The following is a 21856-nucleotide window of genomic DNA, read 5'->3' as shown; positions in this document are numbered from 1 at the left end:
GATCACCGAACGGCCGGAAATTTTGCAATCGATGAATCATCGGAATTTCATCACTAGTCCCTTCACTGCACAATCACCCGAGAAGATACATTACATGTTTACAATTTTAGGCATTACTCAAAAATTATGTGGTGGGAAAGGATGGAATTTTGTTGTCGAAATATTTGAAGGAACGAACCTGCTGGGATCGTCAACGAGAATGAAGATGCCCTTCTTAAGAAAGTACTTCGTAAAGAAGAAAGGAAAAGGAGGCAAAGAACGGCTACAAGGCAAATACAAGAAGCGTGAAAACACAACTGAAATTCTTGAGGGTACGTTGTCAAATCCGCTTTTCCGATGGGAATGTATCATCAAGAAGTTTTATTCTTCTTATTGGAAAAGATCGCTAAATTAGGTTGTGTAGCATTTGCAAGATACGTCGCTGATTTTCGGTTCGACAACTGTTTATTCCAACCATGTGTTTATTTCGATCGTATGTATAAAGAAAACTGCCCGAGGCAATTTGGACCATTCAACTCTGATTCGAGTGTATCACATACTCGAAATTGTTGTTTCAGGAAAATATCTCTTCATTCTATTGTTTATATCAGAAGATAGCGATCTTGCTGCAGTGTTATTTTATAGAAGTCAAATATTTTCAATTGAAGAAATTAGTTTTCTCTAAAAATGTGGTAAAACCAAACGCTCTCTTTCCTAGTAACATTTTTGTTTAGGAATTGATTATCGCACGGCATGCCTTATTGAATTCTTTGAATAGCTTTTCTTTCAGCATTGCAAGAGGTGCGATATAGAAACAAAAAACTAAGATAGACAGTTATGTACCGAAAGAAAGGTTGAATTTTTAGTGCACGTTTCAGAGTCACTGCTATATATATTGGTTTGATGAATCAATATTTTCACACTATAGTCATTGTGTAATTTCTAGGTCGGAAAAATGACCAGAAATATTATGATATTGCCTCTTAATTTAATCAATATAGTATCAATGTGTGGCCTTGAAACAGTTGTTCAGACGTTTTTCTCATGCTGTGGTGTCTGGCGAAAAATTTCCCAAGATCATAATTTGGAAGAATTCTTTATGTAGAAATCCACTTGTATTTTTTCGGATTGAGTTAATATTTTTCATTCTTTAAACTTGTCCCATGTAGACAAGACCATGTGGCATTTTTCAATTACATGAACAAGTATTTTTTATGTATCCAACTTCTCATATATTCATATTTGCCCCATCTTTCTATTTTATTTGTCAAGAGCGCTTGAAGAGATGTGCATCAACACCTTGCTTCCAGTCAGTACTCTCAGAAACAGATATTTCAGAATCCTTCATCATGGACTGTGCTAGCACTGATAATGCTGGTATTGTAATGGTTGCTCATGACAGCAATCCAAATAGAACACACAGTTCTCACCTGCACCCTGATTTACCAGATGCTGGAGAAAGATTGTCACAATCCAGTTTTGAAAACAGTAGAAACAATAATATGGGTGATATTTTAGAAGTAGTACAAAGACTACAGATGACTGCAGAGTCATGTCAGACTTGTACTACTGACAAAACACCCCCAGAGGCTACAAAATCGGGATACCGACACCCACCTCCATATCCTGAGCAAATGGAACACTCTATGAGCCCTTTGGATAAGTATCGACATCCTCCTCCTTATAGAGAGCCTGTGGACACCATGTCAAAGTTTGATGGAGCTAGTTTCTACTCCCACAGGGCAGGAAAAATGGCTGGTGATTACAGTGCATTCTATAATCTTGAGGAATCAAACTACAGACATCCTCCATCTTACAGTCATTTCAGGGCACTCCCTGGGCCTTCGGGAGATAGTGTTTCTCTGGACAGTAGATTAGCTAATGGACCTCCTAAGCTTAAAGTGGACAAGAAAGTCATGAGTGAATCAAATTTGAGTCCTGGTGGCTACAGTTATGCACAGAATGCACCGAAGAATGTTTCAAATTTGTATGGTAACAAAGGACTGTACAATGCATATGGTGGAAAGCCATTCTCAAATGCTCAAGATTCAATCAGTTATGATCTGTCTTATGGTGAGCCTTACATGTCAGAAGCTGCATCGCAAAGGTTTGGATTCTATACAAATCAGGGTGCTGCATCCACAAACAATGGGTTTAGTGAAAATGGAAGTGAGTTGTTTACTTATGGAGAAAATGGTTCTACATTTTCTGGCAGAGGTCAGGGAATCTATACATCACAGGCTGAATCTGTGGCAAAACCACAAGGACCTGTCACCATGCAGCAAGGGAGATTTGGTGAGAAGTTCTTCCCCTCTGGCAACATGAATGACAAAAAGAATTTAGGCGAGGAGAAATGTTGTGGTTTGTAATTTTTGAGTAGTTCATTAGAATGGAATAGAATGTAAAAGTTAATTTAATGTTGAATACAGGGAAAGTGTTTGCACAATCTTGTGAGCTAAAGGCTCATGTTAAAAACTCTTGACATTTAAAAATGCTTATTGGTGTCAGAGCCATACCACCCTCTTATGATACAGTAAGACCCCACAAACTTGAACCTGGTTGACTGAAACTCCTTGCACACTAGAACAAAATGCAATTTCCCTGGATTTGACCCCATTTTTTTGTTATTTACTATCAACTAACTCAAGCTCAGTTTGCTTGAACTCCCTGTTTACTTTAACTATTTCACTTTCCCTTAGCTCACATTTACATTTTGATAACTAGATCTTTAAGTAAAAATGTCTGTCAATAATTGTCAAAGTCTCAGAACATAGCTGAATGACAGCTTTGATTAATGGACTATGCAAGTAGTGCTAGCCTGATACAGTGCTTAATTGATTATAACATGATAAGAGTTTTGAAAACGTAATGTGTTTAGCCTAACTTCCCAAACTAAATGTTCTTATCAAAAAGCTCTTATAAAACAGACTTAATGTTTGAAAATGATTGTTGATTGTGCAAGAATAGAAAAAAAAAAACACATTCCCTTATTAATTACTATTAGGATAATTGAAATTTAACACCAATCCAAATAATTTGAATTCCTGCTAATTCAAACCATTTTTCAATTCCCTTGGGAGTTCCAGTCAGTGTGATTCTTCTGCATTGTCACTTCTAAATATATGAAAGAAATTTGGTAATTTTGAAAGAGGTTGTTGTCATACATTCCTGGTCTTTTTAGTTGATTATTAGCTCTTAGTTGATCGAGGTTCATTCAAATTGTGCCCATTAAATCTCACTTGAACCCTTTACACCCTAACATCAATATGCATATTCTCTATACTGTCCTCTATACATTTCCTTAGGTGTTGATAAGGAGAATTTGTTCAATAATCAAGAGCTTTTTTAATTGGTGATCATTTCCTTTATTCTGGTGACCTAATTGTGTGATTCAGAGGTGACATCAAAGGGAGAAATTATATGCTAGTCACTCTTAGGGGCCCAAAGGGTTAAGGGAAAAATTTACAAAAAGTGACTACCTAGTTTTGTTTTCTCTTGGTCACTTTTGTTTTATTGTTGTTGTTATTATTTTTTTTAAACAATGTTTTTCTTCCTCTAGTGTTTAATGGCAGTCAACTCAACGAATTAGATCTGTCTCTTCCTCCTGGGTTCCAAGTGTCATGGACTCCAGATGGGAGAAAATATTACATAGAGTAAGTTAACCAATATCAACTAACTTAGAAAAGTGTAATACCTTAAAAAAGTTGGGATATTTCAGGAGTGAAGATAGCACAGTGGTGAGAGTGCTCATCTCTCATTTGGTTGGCCTGGGTTTGATTCCCAGATGGGTGCAACAACATTTGGCATTTGAATATGACTTGTATGTTCTTGTCCTTGCTCTGGAAGTCTTTCTCCAGCTCCTCTAGTTTTCCTTCCCCCACAAAAACCAACATTACAAATTCCAATGGTACTTGTGGACAAGGAGAGCCATCTTGTGGCATGCTTACTGCCAAATTCCCATCACTATTCCCATTTTTTATTTCCATCATCCCATTCCCATTATTTAAATAATTTTTATTGTGTGACCAATCACATTGAAGAACAGGATATATCAGCAAACTACAAGACCATAATTAAAAATTATTTCCATTGCTTCTCATGATTTAGCAATTCTAGCTTGTTTTTCTTGATGCAGCGACATTCTAACTTTATTGATAGTCTCAACAGTTTTCTTTGTTTCAAAGACTTGTTTGTCTAGGTCATTTAGCTTGAATTCATCAAGCTGTATTTCAATTTTTTTGTTATATGAATGTTCATGTGTCTTAGAGCAACTGAAGAAACAGTTGTAACAATTCATACTTCAATGTTATCAAATCTCCATTTTGTTTTAGTCACAACACAGAAACAACAGATTGGTGTCACCCACTTGAGAAAGCAGGTACAGAATTTTTTTGAAGATAAGTTAGTGTTATCAGCTGAGTTCTTAAATTACATGTGTATATGGACTAAACATCAGCTTTGGAATCTCTTTACAGTCGTCAATTCACATTATCAACCCAGTTCTTAAAACCATATTATCTTGTAATATCCACCCCCCTCCCACACACTGACACAGACACAGACACAGACAGACAGACCCAGTACCACAGTTTCTCTATGAACTTATCCCCTTCATTTCTTTTTCAGTTAACTTAATAGAACATACATAAATTGCTCAACTTCGATAGTATTTGATCTGTAAGCATAGCAGTTAATGTATAACTGAAAAAAAAGAGTAATTTGAAAATTTATTTTCAGGTTTACCAGATGGCTGGGAAAAAATTGAATCTCCTAACTTTGGAGTCTATTACGTCAAGTATGTAAAAGGATATTAATTATGAATGAATTGAATGATGTTTGATTGATTGCAAATTCAGTGCTGACAGTATTTAGCAAACTCAGCAACCACTACAGTAGTCCCTCATTATATTTTTGATTGAGAGCCTGAAACAGACTTAAAAGTTATAGCAAACTGGAAACATGCTTTATGGCTCACTATCCCACAAAGGGTTAACACTTCACACCCTGACACAAGTATGCATGTTCTCCATACTCTTTTCTATACATTTCCAAAGGTGCTGGCAAGGAGAATTTGTTTAACAATCAAGAAGTTCTGTTGGTGGTGATCATTTCCTTTATTCTTGTAACCTTAATATGTGATTGAGGGTTGATGTTGTAAGGAGAAATTAGATGCTAGTCTCTATGAGGGGTCAAAGGGTTAGTCTCATTCAACAGGTCTATCTTATTACCTAGCCATAACACAAAGATAACACAGTATGAACATCCAGTGAAAACGCAGTTCATCCAACACCAACAGCAGCAGGAGAGGAGAGTGTCAGATGGAGGACGTCCAGAATCACAAGCCATTCCTGCACAGAATCCCTTAGTGCCAGCAAATCCATATATTAGTGAAGGTATACTGATTGAAAGCTTGACAAATAGGATTACTTTTTATAAGACAAAAAATTCAGGCTTTGACAGAACTCTAACCCATGCCATCCTCCTCTTCCCAACCAGTATCTGGGAGGCATGGGTTCAAATCCTGTAGGAGCCAGGTTACCTACAAAGATTGTTTCTTCACATGTATATTGTCTGCAAGTCTAATTATTTATTTCATAACATTGGTTTGCTTTGTTTTGTTTTAACCAGAAATACCTGAATGGCTGCAAATTTATGCAAAGGCTAGCCCAGATTATGACTGTTTTCTAAAGGTAAGATTTATATGCAACTTTTAAGGCACTATAAAAAATAGAATAATCATTCTCTGTGCAAAAACTTAGTATAAGTTGGTTATGATCACTTATCTAGTTCAACTCTCATGTGGTTAGCATTTAAGAACACTGGAGAAGTAACTTACGGTTTATTCATGTTTTAAGGGCTCGAATAAGATCATTCATTAATCAATTTTTTTTATTATTCGCGTTTCTTCAGCAGCTGTGTGTTACGTGATTTCTTCAAGACACCTTTCAATTTTGCTTTGCATGCTGTGCGTGCCTATCTTTCACGTCGTAAAATTTTGCACGATTAACGTTCCTATTATTCACATCTTAAAATTTTTTTTTCCCACGTGCTTTTTCAGTGGGATTTGTTTCGTTACGCGGAGCTTGATTGTTGGCAGACTATGCTGAAACGATTGTACAAAAAAGAAGTGGAACAGGTTGTGATGAGGCACGAGGAGTACAGACAGGCCCTGCAGAGAGAGTATGAACGTAAGCAGAAGATTGAAGAGGACAAAAGATTGAGCGATCAAGCTCTGGCGGATCTGGATGAGTTAGATAAAGAACTTGCCAAGTACTGAGAGAACCAAACATTTTTTTTCCCTCTCCGTAACGGGAGTCAGGCGCAGGAAAACACCCGTGACTAAGTGGTGGTCAAGGTTGCGGTTGCATCATATCGCTTGAAAATGTGGAACATTGACGCTCAACCAGAGCAAGGCTTACATCGGATTGGTTGATTAGGTGGTGTAGTTCTCCATCAAGCCAATCACAGTAAAGCAAAGTGTGGCGATTGCGCATTAGTAATCTTCTAACATCACCTAAAAATAATAATAACATCTCAAGAAACGGCACGGATTATACTGATACGTAATTCCGATATTCAAAGGTAAAATCATGTCAGGAATATTCATTTGACTAGGGTGGTCGCTAAACATCACAACCCCAAATGTCTAACTGTCACATATATGCACACTGTAGCAGAAATGTTAGAAGAAATTAAAAGCAAATATAGTAAATTTACATTCAATATTTTTCCTAGACTAGAAAGTCATTAGCATTTATGAATGAGTAAAACACAAAGAGGAGAGAGGTCCTTAATTAGTTTACCTCACCTCAATTTTGTAATGTACTGTAATAAACCGTACTGTGACCTCGAATATATTTAAGAAATTAAAGTTAATGGATTTGTAGAGCTCATTTCCTGGTTTATGTTGAATTTATTAAAAAGAGTTTTTTATACTTCCTTGTGATAGTTACTTTTGCATCATGTTCATCTATTTGCAATTCAATCTATAGAGATCGCCTGATTACTCTCTCAGAGGATACTCGATCATCCGTGGCTATGCCTGTGGGGTATCTCGAACGGCACAATCTTTCGTCCAACAAAGTGGGATGCATAATTTACTGCGATCTTTGTCTAAACTGCGTTCAAAACATTTCGCACCATGAGGTGCCCTTGCAATGTTTCTAAAAGACGTACAATATTTTAATTCTTAAAACTCGTTTCCTATTTATAAAGTCCTGTCGTTACTGGACAAACGAACGCAGGTCACTTAATGGCCAGGAAGAGGACTTTTGGGTGTCCAATTTTAAGTACATCCTTGCCTGCAGAACCGGCGCGACTTTTTTGCGTTTCTGGCGAACGTCTTAAGACGAGCGCAGAGTGCCACGTGAGAGGGGATGAATATTTTTCCCATTAATTAAGGGTTAGACGCAATTCTTCCATTGCACTGGGGACCAGTCTTTCCTGTGTGCATAGCAACAAGAAACATGGCGCGCAATCTGCGGAAGGTATGTACCGATCTGCATATAAAAAATTCCCCTGTAGCTGATTCTGTTCGTTCATTGCCTTCTCTATTTGTATTAAACAGGTTATAGTTAAAATTCCAGTTGAAGATCGTGAACTGGATGGCGTGTTTAATTTTCCATGCGAGGCGTCGTGGAACGGTTGTGCTGTGATTCTGACACACGGGGCCGGAGGGGATATGAATTACCTCCATCTGGAGAAACTAGCTGCTCATCTCGCAAGCACGGGAATACTGTGTTTGAGATTCACCTGCAGGACAAGAAACTTCAAGTATAGGATACAGTGTTTCACAGCAGTTGTGGTGAGAGTAACTTTCTTGTTCGTGGTTGGCGATTAATTAATTGTAACGTGGTACGAGCTTTGTAATGTAATTTACGACACGGAGTCAAGAATGTCGCTTTTGTTTACTTAATTTACGGATTGGTTTAGTTTAACACCTACAAACTGCACGATTTTTTTCTCTGACTGCTGCTCTAAACTCAATAATTAGAGCTACTTTCTTCCTACTATTTATAATCTCAGCAAAAACTCATACTTAAGAAACGAATATAACCAGTCCTCGCAGTTATGAACACTACTGAACTAGAAGTTGAAATAAGGCCTGACAAAAATTCAGGCCCGTACGGGATTTGAACCCATGACCTCTGCGATACTGGTGTAGCACTCTACCAACTGATCTAACAAGCCAACTGGGAGCTGGTCATTATGTTGGATCCAAATAAACCATCCAAGTGGTGAATAATGACTTTGAATATATGAAAATCATATGTGTGCACTGCGATTGAAGAAACGAATATGAGTGATCCTTGACTTATTTCAACTACTAGTTCAGCAGTGTTCATAAATGTGAGGATTACTTCTATTCGTTTCTTTTACCGCAGTGCAGATATATGATTTTCATATTTTCACAGTCATATTTAAGAGTTAAATTATAATTGAATGTTGTATTTGTAGGAGTTCCTGAGGAATTTTGAAGAGTTTCCAATCAACATGTGCATCATAGCAGGTACATAATGTTCTCATACATAATAGCTCTTTGGTAAGGAAACCAGATGGTCTATGCAGGTTGTTTATTAGGAATTAGAGATGGGAGGCTTGTGAATTCTTTAGCTATGACACCAGTGTCGACAAAACACAGATCTTATCACAGATCACATCATGGATGTGATCACAGCTGGGATCATGCAGCGTATTAGATCATGGATTGGATCATAGTAAAAAAGGAAACATCAAACTGACATGAAATCCAATGCAGGTTGTTGTTCACCAGCTTATTTTGATGATCTGAGCGATTTTTTCTTCAGATGTTGATAATTTATTTTCTCCTCACTGACAATTTTACAATGTTCTCCTGTCACCACATCATGCAGGAATAAACCCTGCCATGCCCCTTGCAAAATGATGGTTTTGAATTTGCGTTTGTTTATAGGCCGTTCAATGGGTGCACGTGTTGCTGCTGAGGTAGCTTCAAACAGTAGTTTGACCACAAACTTTGTATTTGGCGTTGGTTGTTTGTCATACCCTTTACATCCTCCACGTAAGACCTCGGAGATTCGAGTATCTTCACTTCTCCATCTTGGATTGCCTGCATTGTTTATAAGTGGCAGAAAAGATCCATACTGCAGGCCTGATTTAATGGATACAGCTCTGAACAGAATGGCAAATGACTGGAAAATGCACTGGGTGGAAGGTGCAGACCATGAACTAAAGCTGCGTGGCAGAGTGAATCATGAACTAATATCAGATATGTGTGAATGGTTTGTGCAATGGTGTCAGTCGGTGTTCATGGCAGAAAGATGATGAACCTTCCAATAAATGCAATTTAGCCTGTGTAGCTGTAGCGGTGAGTAGCAAAGTTTGGATTGGCATTTGTACTATTTTATGTCTCTTTCAAGCTTCGAAGGACACACAAACCTGCCAACTACACAGACTGATGGAATTCAGCAAACTACCTGAACATGTCTTAAAACGATTTTGTCAATGCCATTTGTTACTGAACTGTCATGGTATATGATAAGACCAAAATTTATTTTTGTATGCCAATCTTGCAACAATATTTGGTGGTGTGCCAACATTGGTTGTTTAAGGAGCACTGCCATAAATCCCTGCATCACATCTTGGCCAACATGTCATTGGAAATGACCTATGTCTGTTCAACGAGTACCATTCGAGCTACTATGGAGACAGTCTATAGTAAATAATATTGTCCCAACATTGCATGATATTATGGTATTTGGCATGTGCATGTGTTGGCCTATATCAGGAAGTGATGACCAAATTATGTTTTCCTCTTGTCCATGCCATAGACAAAGGTCACAGAGTAAAACATACCCACCATGGGCCAATATTGCTCAATGTAATACATCAGATTATCACAATCAAGTTGGCACAGCTTGACAATGATGAAATCAGCAGGTTAATAGTAATAATTTATTGAGTTGTAATATAATTTTTAGACTTCTGAACTCTGAAATAAAACTAATATTTTTACTACAAATCTGCTCTATAGCTTTCTCCAGCTTAATGTGTCCTTACACTGTTGCAGTTCCAGTGAAGTTACATTAAGAAAATAGAAGCATCAATGTCAGACATCCTATGTAAAACAAAAATGTAATTCTTACATGGATAAGACTTTGACTTCAAAATTTCCATTCTTTTAAAGAAAGATTCTGTTTCAAAATATTATTCAAATATTATATTTTAATTAACCCTTTCCACCCTAATATCTGTACGCATTTTCTTCATACTGTTTGCTAAACATTTTTTTAAGGTGCTGACAAGGAGAATTTGTTTAACAACTAAGAGCTGCTTTATTTGGTGATCATTTCCTTTATTCTCATGACCTTAAAATTTGTCTCAGGGTTGATATTGTAGGGGAAATTATATGCTGAAGTCACTATTGGGATTAAAGAGTCAAACAAAAATAATATTTGGATTAATTCTTCATGTAAGATTAATAAGTCACTCAGGAAAAAACATTTGCAGCAAAAATTACACACAAATAACTTCAAAGGGATACAAGCAATGAAATTTAATAAACAACAAAACTGATAATGTGGCTGTTTGATAACAGTTTATTAATCACAAAAGCATTCCAGCTCTTTTATGCACTGTCCTTTGTATGAAACTTACATTTACACTCCAGTCAAGATTAACAAGTCTGTGTTCTAATACATACACTCTCAATACAATTGAAATCAGATACATTGTACTCCCCAAACTTGACACTTGGTGATGGTTTCACCTACTAAAATATTTATTATTAAAAAAACTCAGGCTGTTGCTATAATTAAGCAGGAGCATTGTAATTTTTAAGCTACTTAATAAGTGTATTAAACAAATAAGTGGTTAACAAGGTTACTAATTTTCTCTCTTTAAATTTTTTGTTGCAGTACTCCTGTTGCAAGTTCTGCACATTTTTTGCAACCGTGTTGCAAGTTTTAAAACATTCTGATGGCTTGTATTATAGCCACCAACTTTAGATACTTGTATTTTCATTGATGACGTATAATACTAATTGAAATGAGTGGACTGTAATTTGGTCTGAAATCATATACATGCAAAGGTTAAAGTTTGTGTTGCTTTCTATGACCCAATCAAGTGGTCTTATTCACGGCAGTGTTTTTTTTTTTTGAGGAAGGGAAGGGGGGGATGTCATTAAAGCAAAGCGGCTGCGAAGGAGACCAGTCAAGTGGCAACAAAACCATCAAACTATCACGTGATAAAAGCGTGGGACATTTGTCACGTTGGCCGATTGATGTTTAGGATTTTTTAAATGTTAAATTCGCTCTTTGCAAATTATTCAATTGTCTATCCCTCTGATGAAGGGCTGACACTCAAAATGTCAGCCTTTTAACAATTGCGGTGGCCAATTTACATTTTCAACTCAGTTTTTTAACACTTAATTACCTGCTAACCAGACAAAAGGTTGACTGATACACTTGAACGGAACTTGGCCGTATAATTACATTTTTTACCTCGTTGAGTCAGCTGGATCTGGATAGATTTGCGCCGGGTACTAAGCCCCTAAACCTTCCCCTAACTCTATGATATAAATTTCGCTATCGTTTCCCTGACACCTTAAAAAATTGTATAAGTCAGTGCCCAACTTAAAGACAATTTCCTTGAAAACTAAAATTATAAATTTAATCAGTGAAACTGCTGTAAAAGAATTAGCAGGTCTGTCAATAACCTCTCATAAAAGACTTGCAAAGGAAGACGTTTTTCATTTTCTTGACCCTTTACACCCTAACATCAGTATGCATATTCTCCACACTATTCTTAATACATGTCCTAAGGTGCTGGCAAGGAGAATTTGTTTGCCCATCCAAAGACTCCTTGCCCTAGTCTTTCAGGCTATTCTGTTATACAGTTAGCTGCAAAAATGTTATCATTGAAAACTTAAAAAAAGCAGCAAAGAAAATCGGAAAGAGCCAAGTAAGGGAGGAGTCATCACTATCATCTGTAGAGGGGGGAGGGGTATGGGTAGAGGATTTTGGAAGGATCACTTGGTTTTCACGGTGTGAGAGATTATTCAGCGTTAATTGATTTCCGGTTGATTTTTTTTGCGATAAGTGACAGATGATTTAACGATAGAATCATATAATATATTTAAAGTTAGAGAGACTAGAGCGTGAGACTTGAACGGTGTGAGAGAGAGGGGGATCAAGTGGATTTATAAAATAAAACGTGAAGTTTCGGAACTTAGCAATCTCTTCAGTCTCGTTTTCGACAAGGGTGGTGGTAGATTCTTGGAAGCTGTTTGTCTGATCTTATTGTGTTTATTTTCGGATATATGACCTCTTCGTTTTAAGTTAAGCAATTAATCGGTGAGTTTTCGGCTCAGAAATGCATGGAGCATCCACTAAAGAACAAAGAACGTGCCAACGTAGTTCTAAACCCTGACACCTATCATGATCGTGATAAGATGAGAACATTGATCGAAACAGGGCCGTATTTTTACGACGCAGTCGATAATAATTTGATTTGCATCAGTCTTGCTTCACTAAGCCTCTTTGGGATTAGTTAGGAAAGCTCACACTACCCTCAAATTTAATCAGATGCAAAACCTCGACCAATCGTGACTTGAATCAGCCAAGTGTTACAATTTTATTTCCAAACAATTACCACCCAGATGAAATATCCACACCTAACGACTCAGAGTGTAGTCTTCAACCTTCAAAATGAGCTACATCGGTATAACGAGTTTCTCTTCAGGATCTCAGCAGCAACATTAATAGAAAAGGAGAAGAGGAAGGGGATGAAAATAAGCACGGGGGAGGGGGTGGGAGGAAACGAGGTCCCGTATATTGCCACATATGCTAATATCTATATCCGTCTCAGTTTCTGACAACTGTTTCTTACGTCAAACAATAAAATGCATAAATAATCAATCGTTGTTTTGACAGTTGCAAGTTTCAAATCCAATCAAATAAAAGTACTATCACGCTCTATAATTAGACCAAGGTGGCATTAGCTGGTTATTTAAGCTCCACAATTGATCAGCATTCTAACAGTGAGTAACAATGTCAACCCCATCAGTGGAAAAGATTTTTGAATATTTGAATCCAAAAGCTTTCAACAAAGTTCACTATGTGGCTATGGGTTTTTGGATTCTGATCAGTGTCATCTTCCTCGCCATATTCGTCGACATGGAAATTAACGAGTCCAGGTCTGATTTTCGCTGTGGCGGAGCGAAGATTGAAAACGTCGACATCGTCCGTGGAAAATGTTACGAGATATATATGAATCAGTACAACAAATACGGTTTTCCTATCTTTGGCTTCGTAATCTTCAATCTAGTCCTTATTGCATTTGTATGTGCTATTTACTCTAAAATAGGGAGCGCCAAAGTCAAACAACTGTCGCGAGGCATCCGTAACGATGATCAAGAGAGACAGCTGCTTGACCAGGAGACTGCGTCATCAACTGGAAACAGGCTCTTTTTTGCTTACTGCTGTCAACTATTGTTCAGAATTGTTTTAGGAGTAATTTTCATCATCCTACAAACTCAGTTGCTTTATCCTTTAAAGTTTGACTCGAAGTTTAACTGTTATTTAACCAATGGAACCACTCAGCCAAGGAATTTACCTGACAACGCCCAAAACTCTACTTTACACGACTGTCACAATCAACGAGCGGAAAAGAAAACCTTCTGGATGTACGCTGTCCTTGTGATAAATGGAATTCATGTCGCTGGCATACTGGTTGAAACCGTCTACCTTATTTCGCGGGCATGCATTGAAAGGGGTTTCATGCAAGACACAATGTTCCTAAATACCCATCTAAGACTGAACCAACACCAAAAACAAAAGTTTATGAAATTCATCAAACAAACAAAGGAAATAATTTCTCAAGACACCGAAGAACTATTAGAACTCCAACCACCTTTTACAGGTAATCTAGGGGAAAACACAATACTAAAACATTGGACCTTGGATCAAATTTATACAAATCTATATGCGATTCCGGACAGAGCTACGTATGACTTTACTGGGAACAGAGAGAAACAACTCCAAACGTATCCAATGTCGCGCGAGAAAAATCCAAAACCGAAAAGCTTGGAAGACCTCCTGGATGTTAAAAAAAATAAGAAAGTGTTAATCGTCGGTCGAGCCGGAATCGGCAAGACATTTTTTTGTACCAAACTTCTCAGAAACTGGGCGTCACTTAAAGCCGAAATCTCTTTTGATGCCGCTTTCTTCGTGAAATTCAGAAGATTCAAATCGGAGGACAACCTTAGCCTCAGGGAACTGTTGATTCAGTCCGAGTATTTCCCAACAAATCACCTAGATGACGCGGTCTGGAATCACCTGATTGAGAACCCTAAAGGTGTACTCATACTTTTTGACGGATTCGACGAATTTAAACTTGACACAAACATGGACCAAGAACCTCCTCGTCCCAGGTACATTGAAGAGAAAAAGCCGCTCCAAATCCTTTACCAGTGGCTTGTGACCGGGAAACTCCTAAAAGATGCCTCAATTGTGACCACCACGAGACCTTCGGCTTTGTCGAGCATCAAACACCTTAACAAAACGTTTGCGAACAAAACGTTCGAAATTCTTGGATTTTCATCGGAACAAGTTAAAGAATATGTCTACAAATTGGCCGGAGATAAAAAGACAGTTGGCGAAACACTATGGCGACACGTCAGCAGCAACATGAATTTGCTCTCGCTATGTTATGTCCCGGTCAACAGCTTCATCATTTGCACAAGTCTGTTACAAATAATGGAGTCCGAAAGTTCCGATGACGTTACCCTCCCTACCAAATTAACATCGATATACGAGAGTGCAGTGCAGGTGTTTTATTTTAAATGTACAAGAGAATTTTGCCATACTCCGTTTACTGTCGGACATGACTTGCCCACCGAAGTGCTGAAGAAATTCAACGAACTAGGAAGAGTAGCGTTTGAAGGAATCGAAAAAGGAGAGCTGATCCTTAAAGGAAGCGAAGTAAGCGGAATGGAAAAAAACGCTCTTTTTCACCGCTTACCCGACCGTAAAACGGACCCACTTAATCGTGAACCACAATTCTGTTTCATTCATTTGACAATGCAAGAGTTTTTCGCTGCGAGGCATCTAGCCAACAACATGAGTGAAACAGAAGTAAAAAGCTTTGTTTCCGAGAACATCAAGAACGGCAAATGGCAGCTGGTTTTTCAGTTTCTAGCAGGATTGATGGAGGATACAAATCATCTATCAAACGAAATTATCACTAACCTTCTTCCTGTGAAAACTGAAGAAGTAAGCTACATCGAACAGTGGACAGATAAAGAAGAAGAAAGGACATTGACCTGGTGGCCAACTAGCGACGAAAAAGATTTAGCAATGACATTAATAAAATGTTTAAACGAAAATAGTAGAATGAAGTTAGAAGCACAGGAAAAACTTCAACAATTGAACATTAATTTTGGAAATTTTAATCGTTGTCACCTCACAGCTGTTGATTGCTCTTCGTTAGTAAATGTAATTAATGTTCCACAAATTTCACATTTAAATTTGGGTCACAATAACATTGATTCCTTAGGTTGCTTTGAAATTTGTAAATTGTTAAAATATAGAGAATCTCAACTGAGCTGGTTAACCCTCGCAGGAAATCAATTGACAGATGAAGCAGCAAAGTATTTAGCTGAAGCTATCAACAACAACAACAACTGTCAGCTACGCACGTTAAACCTCACAGATAATAACATCTCACACATTGGAGCAAAGCACTTGGCTGAAGCCATCAACAACAACAACTGTCAGCTACGCACGTTATACCTCACACAAAATAACATCTCAGACATTGGAGCACAGCACTTGGCTGAAGCCATCAACAACAACAACAACTGTCAGCTACACACGTTAGACCTCTCATTAAATAACATCTCAGACATTGGAGCACAGCACTTGGCTGAAGCCATCAACAACAACAACTGTCAGCTACGCACGTTAGACCTCTCATTCAATAACATCTCACACATTGGAGCACAGCACTTGGCTGAAGCCATCAATAACAACAACTGTCAGCTACGCACGTTAGACCTCTCATTCAATCACATCTCACACATTGGAGCACAGCACTTCGCTGAAGCCATCAATAACAACAACTGTCAGCTACACAGGTTAGACCTCTCATTCAATAACATCTCACACATTGGAGCACAGCACTTGGCTGACGCCATCAACAACAACAACAACTGTCAGCTACGCACGTTACACCTCTCATGCAATAACATCTCACACATTGGAGCAAAGCACTTGGCTGAAGCCATCAACAACAACTGTCAGCTACGCACGTTAAACCTCTCAGGAAATAACATCTCACACATTGGAGCACAGCACTTGGCCGACGCCATCAACAACAACAACTGTCAGCTACGCGCGTTAGACCTCTCATGCAATAACATCTCACACATTGGAGCACAGCACTTGGCTGACGCCATCAACTACAACAACTGTCAGCTACGCACGTTATACCTCACAAAGAATAAAATTTCAGACATTGGAGCACAGCACTTGGCTGAAGCCATCAACAACAACAACTGTCAGCTACGCACGTTAAACCTCTCACAAAATAACATTTCAGACATTGGAGCACAGCACTTGGCTGAAGCCATCAACAACAACAACTGTCAGCTACACACGTTAGACCTCACAAGAAATAACATTTCAGACATTGGAGCACAGCTCTTGGCTGAAGCCATCAACAACAACAACAACTGTCAGCGACGAACATTATACCTTGCACAGAATTATGACATCACAGAAAAAGTTAAGCAACATGCACTCAATTTACTTCGCAATAACCAGTCGAAGTGTAAGCTATTTTTTTAGGGTTCACCAATTCCAATTTAAAACTAAAACTAAATTATTTGAACCACTTACTATTCAAAATATCCGCGAGGTAACCAGCTCAGTGACAACTAAACCCAATGACTCAAAACAGAAACGTGAATGAGAGAAAACTAACTCTGCACAAAGCAGCGAGATTATTTGAACCGGATCGAAATGAAGAAAAATGAACCAATGAAGATGTTTATTGAGAACAAAGGATGTCAAACTATTTTTCTTGTATAAACGAACGAATAACATTGAAGTAAAAACACAAAGCTTACTGCAGAGAGAACAATCAAACCTCGGACCTCTTAGGAAACTTCGTCATTTTATGATTGGTGAGTTTTGATCCTAAATTCTCTCCATGCTTCTGTATGTTTTGATTGCATGAAGTGTAACTGGAGATTTTAAGCGGAGCAGATGAGTGTATCTACTACAGATTGCTTGATGGATTACAGTTTTTTTTTTCATTGGTCGTGTTTTCAATAGTTTTTTTTTTGGTTGAAGCGAACCGGTTCAAGTAGTTTCACACTTCTGGCAAAATATCGAAAAAAGAATTATAACGAAATTTTTAATCAAATCGTCGCCCTTTCAAAGACAGAAGGCCTTTTTGTAGGTTATTTCTGTAAGATTATCTCACATTCAAACAATTTGGTTTAGAGAGGTTTCTGCACTTCTTTTGAATATCAATATAATTTTTGTACATACTTATGGGCTGTTATTCGTTTGATATCATATATTATTGTAGAATTGATGTTCAAAATCTGGAGATGAGGCATCAGACTTGAACATTTAATATTTTAATTTACCAGGTATTGTTAATAGAGCGAAACCTCTCAAATTTATCATTGTAGAATAAACTTTGTAAACCGATTTCAACTTTGTGTGGTGATATATTTAGCCCTCAAGGTGAGGGTATGAAGCATCCCTAAAGAAAATCCTTACCCTATCTCAAATTAAACGATTTTCTCCTCCTTTTAACCCTGAACAACAATTCAACACCATGTCTTGAACCAACAGTAGAATATCAAGTGACATGAAATCAATGTATCATATTTCCTTGGGTATGTTCCTGGCCACTTTAAGGACACCTATCAACCTTTTTAAAGGCAAGATTTATGAAATCAGTGGATCTCAGCACACAAAAATTAAATAACAGAAAAGAAATGAGAGCAAAAAAAATGAATCCCACAGGCAAAGAGAATGGGAAGAGGAGGCAAGGAAACCTCACAAAGATTTCTACTTGTTGCAGCTAAAAGAAAACATGACACTTTTCTTAGCACTTTCATTCTCAGTTTTAATGATTTTTGCATGACTAGAATCAAAATGTAACTTTCCACACTTTTTTCAGAATGCTTTTGATCTCTACAAACTTTTTTGAAAAAGTGGGTGATTAGAATTTCTGTGTCCAAACACTTTTATTGAACATATCTTTTAATCTCTTTTACAACCTTTAATTCTCATGACTGATAGAGACAGAATTTCTCATTACAATGTCAATACAATGTCAAGCTGACAAGTAATGAGAATAAAGGAAATGTCCATTAGGGAAATATTAGTTGATCCAATACCAAATTCTTTGAGCTAGCATCATAAGAATTGTATGGCAGACAGTAAGGAGAATTACTAGTGAGATCTTAGGCCTGGAAATCTCATGAACAGAGACACTTATGCAGAGCAGGGCTCCTCCCAGTTTCCACTCAATTCTACAGAAAACTTTATTCAAAGCTGTTTGAGAAATATCTCTATTTGTTTAGAAATGCCAAGTGATACCAAAAATTATATTTGTTTTGTAGTGGACAAATTTTGCAAGCCTTTGCATACACACAGTTTCTTCTAAGAATCAGCAACCTAGCAATTCACTGTTAAGCAAAAGGAAAGAAAAATTAAGTGGATGTTGTGATAGAGGTTCATTGGAAATTTAAAGCATTAGCAATCATAAGTTTGAAAAGAAGAAAAATCAACTCAGAGTCAGTAAAGCTACATGTAATTAGCTCACAATGTCAATTAATCCAGTGATAAATAATGATGGGAAATTCTCTCTAAAATAACTTCTCTGAAAGTTAAAAGATCATACCAAAGTACATTTACATCTGAAAAGTATACTTGTGCAGTGAGATCACTACTTTCTAGAATTTTCTTTGGAACAATGACTGGAATCTGCAGATTTTTCACCTTCCTTATCATTCTTCTGACTAACACTAGCCTGTGAATGCTTGAATTTGAAAGAATCCTGCATTTCTTCAATTTTATAACCGATAGTGGCACTTGTCACAGCAGCCTTTTTGGCAGTAACTTAGCAACAATTGTGGCTACATTTTCTGCAGATAAGTTTTCTGGTGATGGGTCAAACTCCTAAAACTGCTGCTCCAGTTGCTGGACAGCTTGTTGGATTTCATTTTCATGATATGTTGCTCTTTCCTAAATAGAAAAGAGAACAGTATCAGTGTCGAATAACAGTGATTGATGAAGAAAAAGCTAACAACATACAGTCCAACTTGTATAAAGCAGCCACCCACAGGGAATTGCAAGGAGACCCTTACACAGTTTCCACAGAATAGGAGTAAAATACAGTAACAATCATTATTTTATGCCATAATTGAACACTTAATTTAAAGTTTACTCAAAAGCTCCCTAAAAAATGTATTGACTATAAGTTAATATCAGTAAAAAAAAATCAACAAAATGGTGACATAACACCAAACTTCTAGGTCATAACTATAGGCCAATTGACTTGCACAATGTTTGTGCATAATATTTGTCCCCACAGTTCTAAGAAGAATTAGATAATTTGCTAATTACGTTGAGCACATTTGAACTCAGTACTATCCCTAGTTTTATTTGAGAGGTTCTTCTTAAGTGAATGTTCAACACTTGCAAGTAGAAGACAATACAAACCAGAAGCTGGGACTCAGTCCAGGATGACCATGACCACTTAATAGAGGTGAAAATTACTGTAATAGTAATTAAGGGTAGAAAAACAGTGACAACTGACTGTTTAATTACAGGGTGACTGTTTAATACAGTGCCACTTAATACAGATTCAACTCTATAATGATCACCCGTTTCATAATGAAATAGAGGTGCTCAACTATTTTTTCTTTTGTAGCATATTGTTACACTTTTGTTCCCATAAAATGTGTCATTCTTGACGAAGAGCGTAATACACATTGAAATAGACTGATTCAAGTAAGAACAGTTCTGAGGTGAATTAGGTAGCACAACATGAGTTGTTGTTGAGTTGACTTAGAGCTCTCAAGTCTTATACATTGAGTGTGAGACTCATGCAAACAAATTCAATCTTACACTCTCATGCTAAAGCCATTATTGCTCACTCCTTTAAGGTTTTGAATTTACTCTGTTGATTTTGCTAAAGGAAACTGCAGCTTTCATAAAGTACCTATAACATTAGTTATCCTTCCAAATATAATTTCCCTGTGCACTCACTTGGCACACTTTTTGACAGCAGAAATTCTCCCTCAGATTAAAGAAATGCACATCTTAGTTATTTAATTTTTTTTCCAATTTTCTTGGGAAACATGCCCCCATACCCTCTTTCCCTTCCCACCCTTCATAGGTGATGCCCATGACATTTCACTCTTTGCCAGCAAATGGACTTGAGAGCTCTGGTTGACTAGTTGTAATCATTTTCTACAACTTATGTCTCTTTAAATAACATCTCATCAAAGAGGAAAGCACCTCATCATCATTTGACAGCAAACAGACAAACTGCTTTGCAACATAAGTCATTAGATTTCACTTCCCTGAAGAGTATTAACAGGAAGGTTTACAGCCAATCAGTATAACTTTAGCTTTAAGTCTTGGAATAAAAAGGGAGATTTTTGCGTAATATTGCTTCAAATGAAACGCATAAATTTAGGACTAAATTTAGGTCCACAGAAAAATTTAAAACATGTACCATCTTCAAGTCCAAATCTTTTGATTGAATCTCCAAATTTGCTGATCAGATCTTTCACAAGCAAAGCCGTAAGCGTTTCAATAAGATCTTATGTCATACAAGAACTTTGGATTCTGTTTTCCACAGCATTCAACTACATAATTTTTTTCAGTCCTAAGATTTTGATGACATATTTCTTGCATAGGACCAAATTATTTGTTCTGTATACGACAAGTCCTGAATTTGTACACAAGACAGTGAATGAGTTTAGATAGTTTGGGATAATTGAGCACAAAGTCAATCACAATCAAAAAAAGAAAGGCTGATATGTGGCTAAGGTAATGATGTTTAATACCTTAACCAGACTTGTATCCATAGTTAGGTGGCACATAACACCGGCAGCGACAACATTCATCAATCGACGAATTGAAAGTAAGCATGAGTGTTACATGGAACTCGTATTGATTACATGGGTATATGTGTCTTTTTAATGGCTTTTTCAAGACATTTGTATTTATGTTGATCTGCATCCAATCCTGGTAATAGCTCACCTTGAAATTTGTTTCATAAATCTTGAAATACCTCCCACAGCAGAGTCACTTCTCGCCATGAATATCCATTGTTTACAGTAAAAGCCAACATGTGATAATGAATATCACTATCAGGGAGTATCCCGGACCTCAAATCATCTTCTGCGTCAAAGTCTGGACTTTGTAGAACCTTTCCCAACAATTTCTTTCTTTCTTTTACGTTGGTGACACAAAAGACATTTGGAAAGCCATGTTTACTGCTCTTGAGGCATTCGTTACCAGGGATACTCGTCTTTTAATGATCTGCAATAGTGGCTCAATCAATCAGGTTTGAGTGCAAACGCTGCCTGAACATGTCTCATAACGATTTTGTCAATGCCATTTGATACTGAACTATCATAAGACCATATAAAGCTACATGGCAGAGTGAATCATGAGCTTATATCAGATATGTGTGAATGGTTTGTGCAGTGGTGTCAGTCGGTGTTCATGGCAGAAAGATGATGAACCTTCCAGTAAATGCAATTTAGCCTGTGTAGCTGGCTTGATGTTTTGGTATGCTGTTGTCTGTTCTTTGAAAAGTGGTGAGCAGGAAAGGTTGGATTGGCGTTTGTACTATTTTC

The 21856-nt window shown here is 37.3% G+C and overlaps 3 protein-coding genes and 1 long non-coding RNA gene across 4 annotated transcripts; 3 read left to right on the top strand and 1 right to left on the bottom strand.

Annotated features, from left to right (window-relative positions):
- The first annotated feature begins 60 nt into the window (after positions 1–60).
- LOC113677220 (uncharacterized) lies at positions 61–6914 on the top strand. Its single transcript, XM_027194030.2, has 8 exons — positions 61–311; positions 1252–2322; positions 3539–3632; positions 4311–4357; positions 4717–4774; positions 5212–5372; positions 5608–5669; positions 6038–6914. Exons 1-8 carry the CDS (start codon positions 95–97, stop codon positions 6254–6256), a joined length of 1929 nt encoding a protein of 642 aa, XP_027049831.2. The 5' UTR covers positions 61–94; the 3' UTR covers positions 6257–6914.
- Positions 6915–7370: 456 nt separating this feature from the next.
- On the top strand, positions 7371–9979 carry LOC113677310 (testis-expressed protein 30). The gene is made up of 4 exons (XM_027194147.2): positions 7371–7466; positions 7547–7783; positions 8437–8488; positions 8912–9979. Exons 1-4 carry the CDS (start codon positions 7446–7448, stop codon positions 9280–9282), a joined length of 681 nt encoding a protein of 226 aa, XP_027049948.2. The 5' UTR covers positions 7371–7445; the 3' UTR covers positions 9283–9979.
- Positions 9980–12864: 2885 nt separating this feature from the next.
- Positions 12865–17678, top strand: LOC149043049 (uncharacterized). Its single transcript, XM_089211103.1, has one exon. It carries the CDS (start codon positions 13008–13010, stop codon positions 16803–16805), a length of 3798 nt encoding a protein of 1265 aa, XP_089067229.1. The 5' UTR covers positions 12865–13007; the 3' UTR covers positions 16806–17678.
- Positions 17679–18076: 398 nt separating this feature from the next.
- Positions 18077–21513, bottom strand: LOC149043048 (uncharacterized). Its single transcript, XR_016188092.1, has 2 exons — positions 21255–21513; positions 18077–19226 (listed from the first exon to the last, which is right to left on the bottom strand). It is a non-coding gene; the product is annotated as an uncharacterized LOC149043048 (long non-coding RNA).
- Positions 21514–21856: the final 343 nt, after the last annotated feature.

This window comes from Pocillopora damicornis, chromosome 7, assembly GCF_964200805.1.
Source record: "Pocillopora damicornis chromosome 7, jaPocDami1.2, whole genome shotgun sequence".
Classification (NCBI taxonomy): Eukaryota; Metazoa; Cnidaria; class Anthozoa; order Scleractinia; family Pocilloporidae; genus Pocillopora; species Pocillopora damicornis.
The sequence above is the reverse complement of the archived record's forward strand: the minus strand, read 5'-3'. Positions and strand labels throughout refer to the sequence as shown.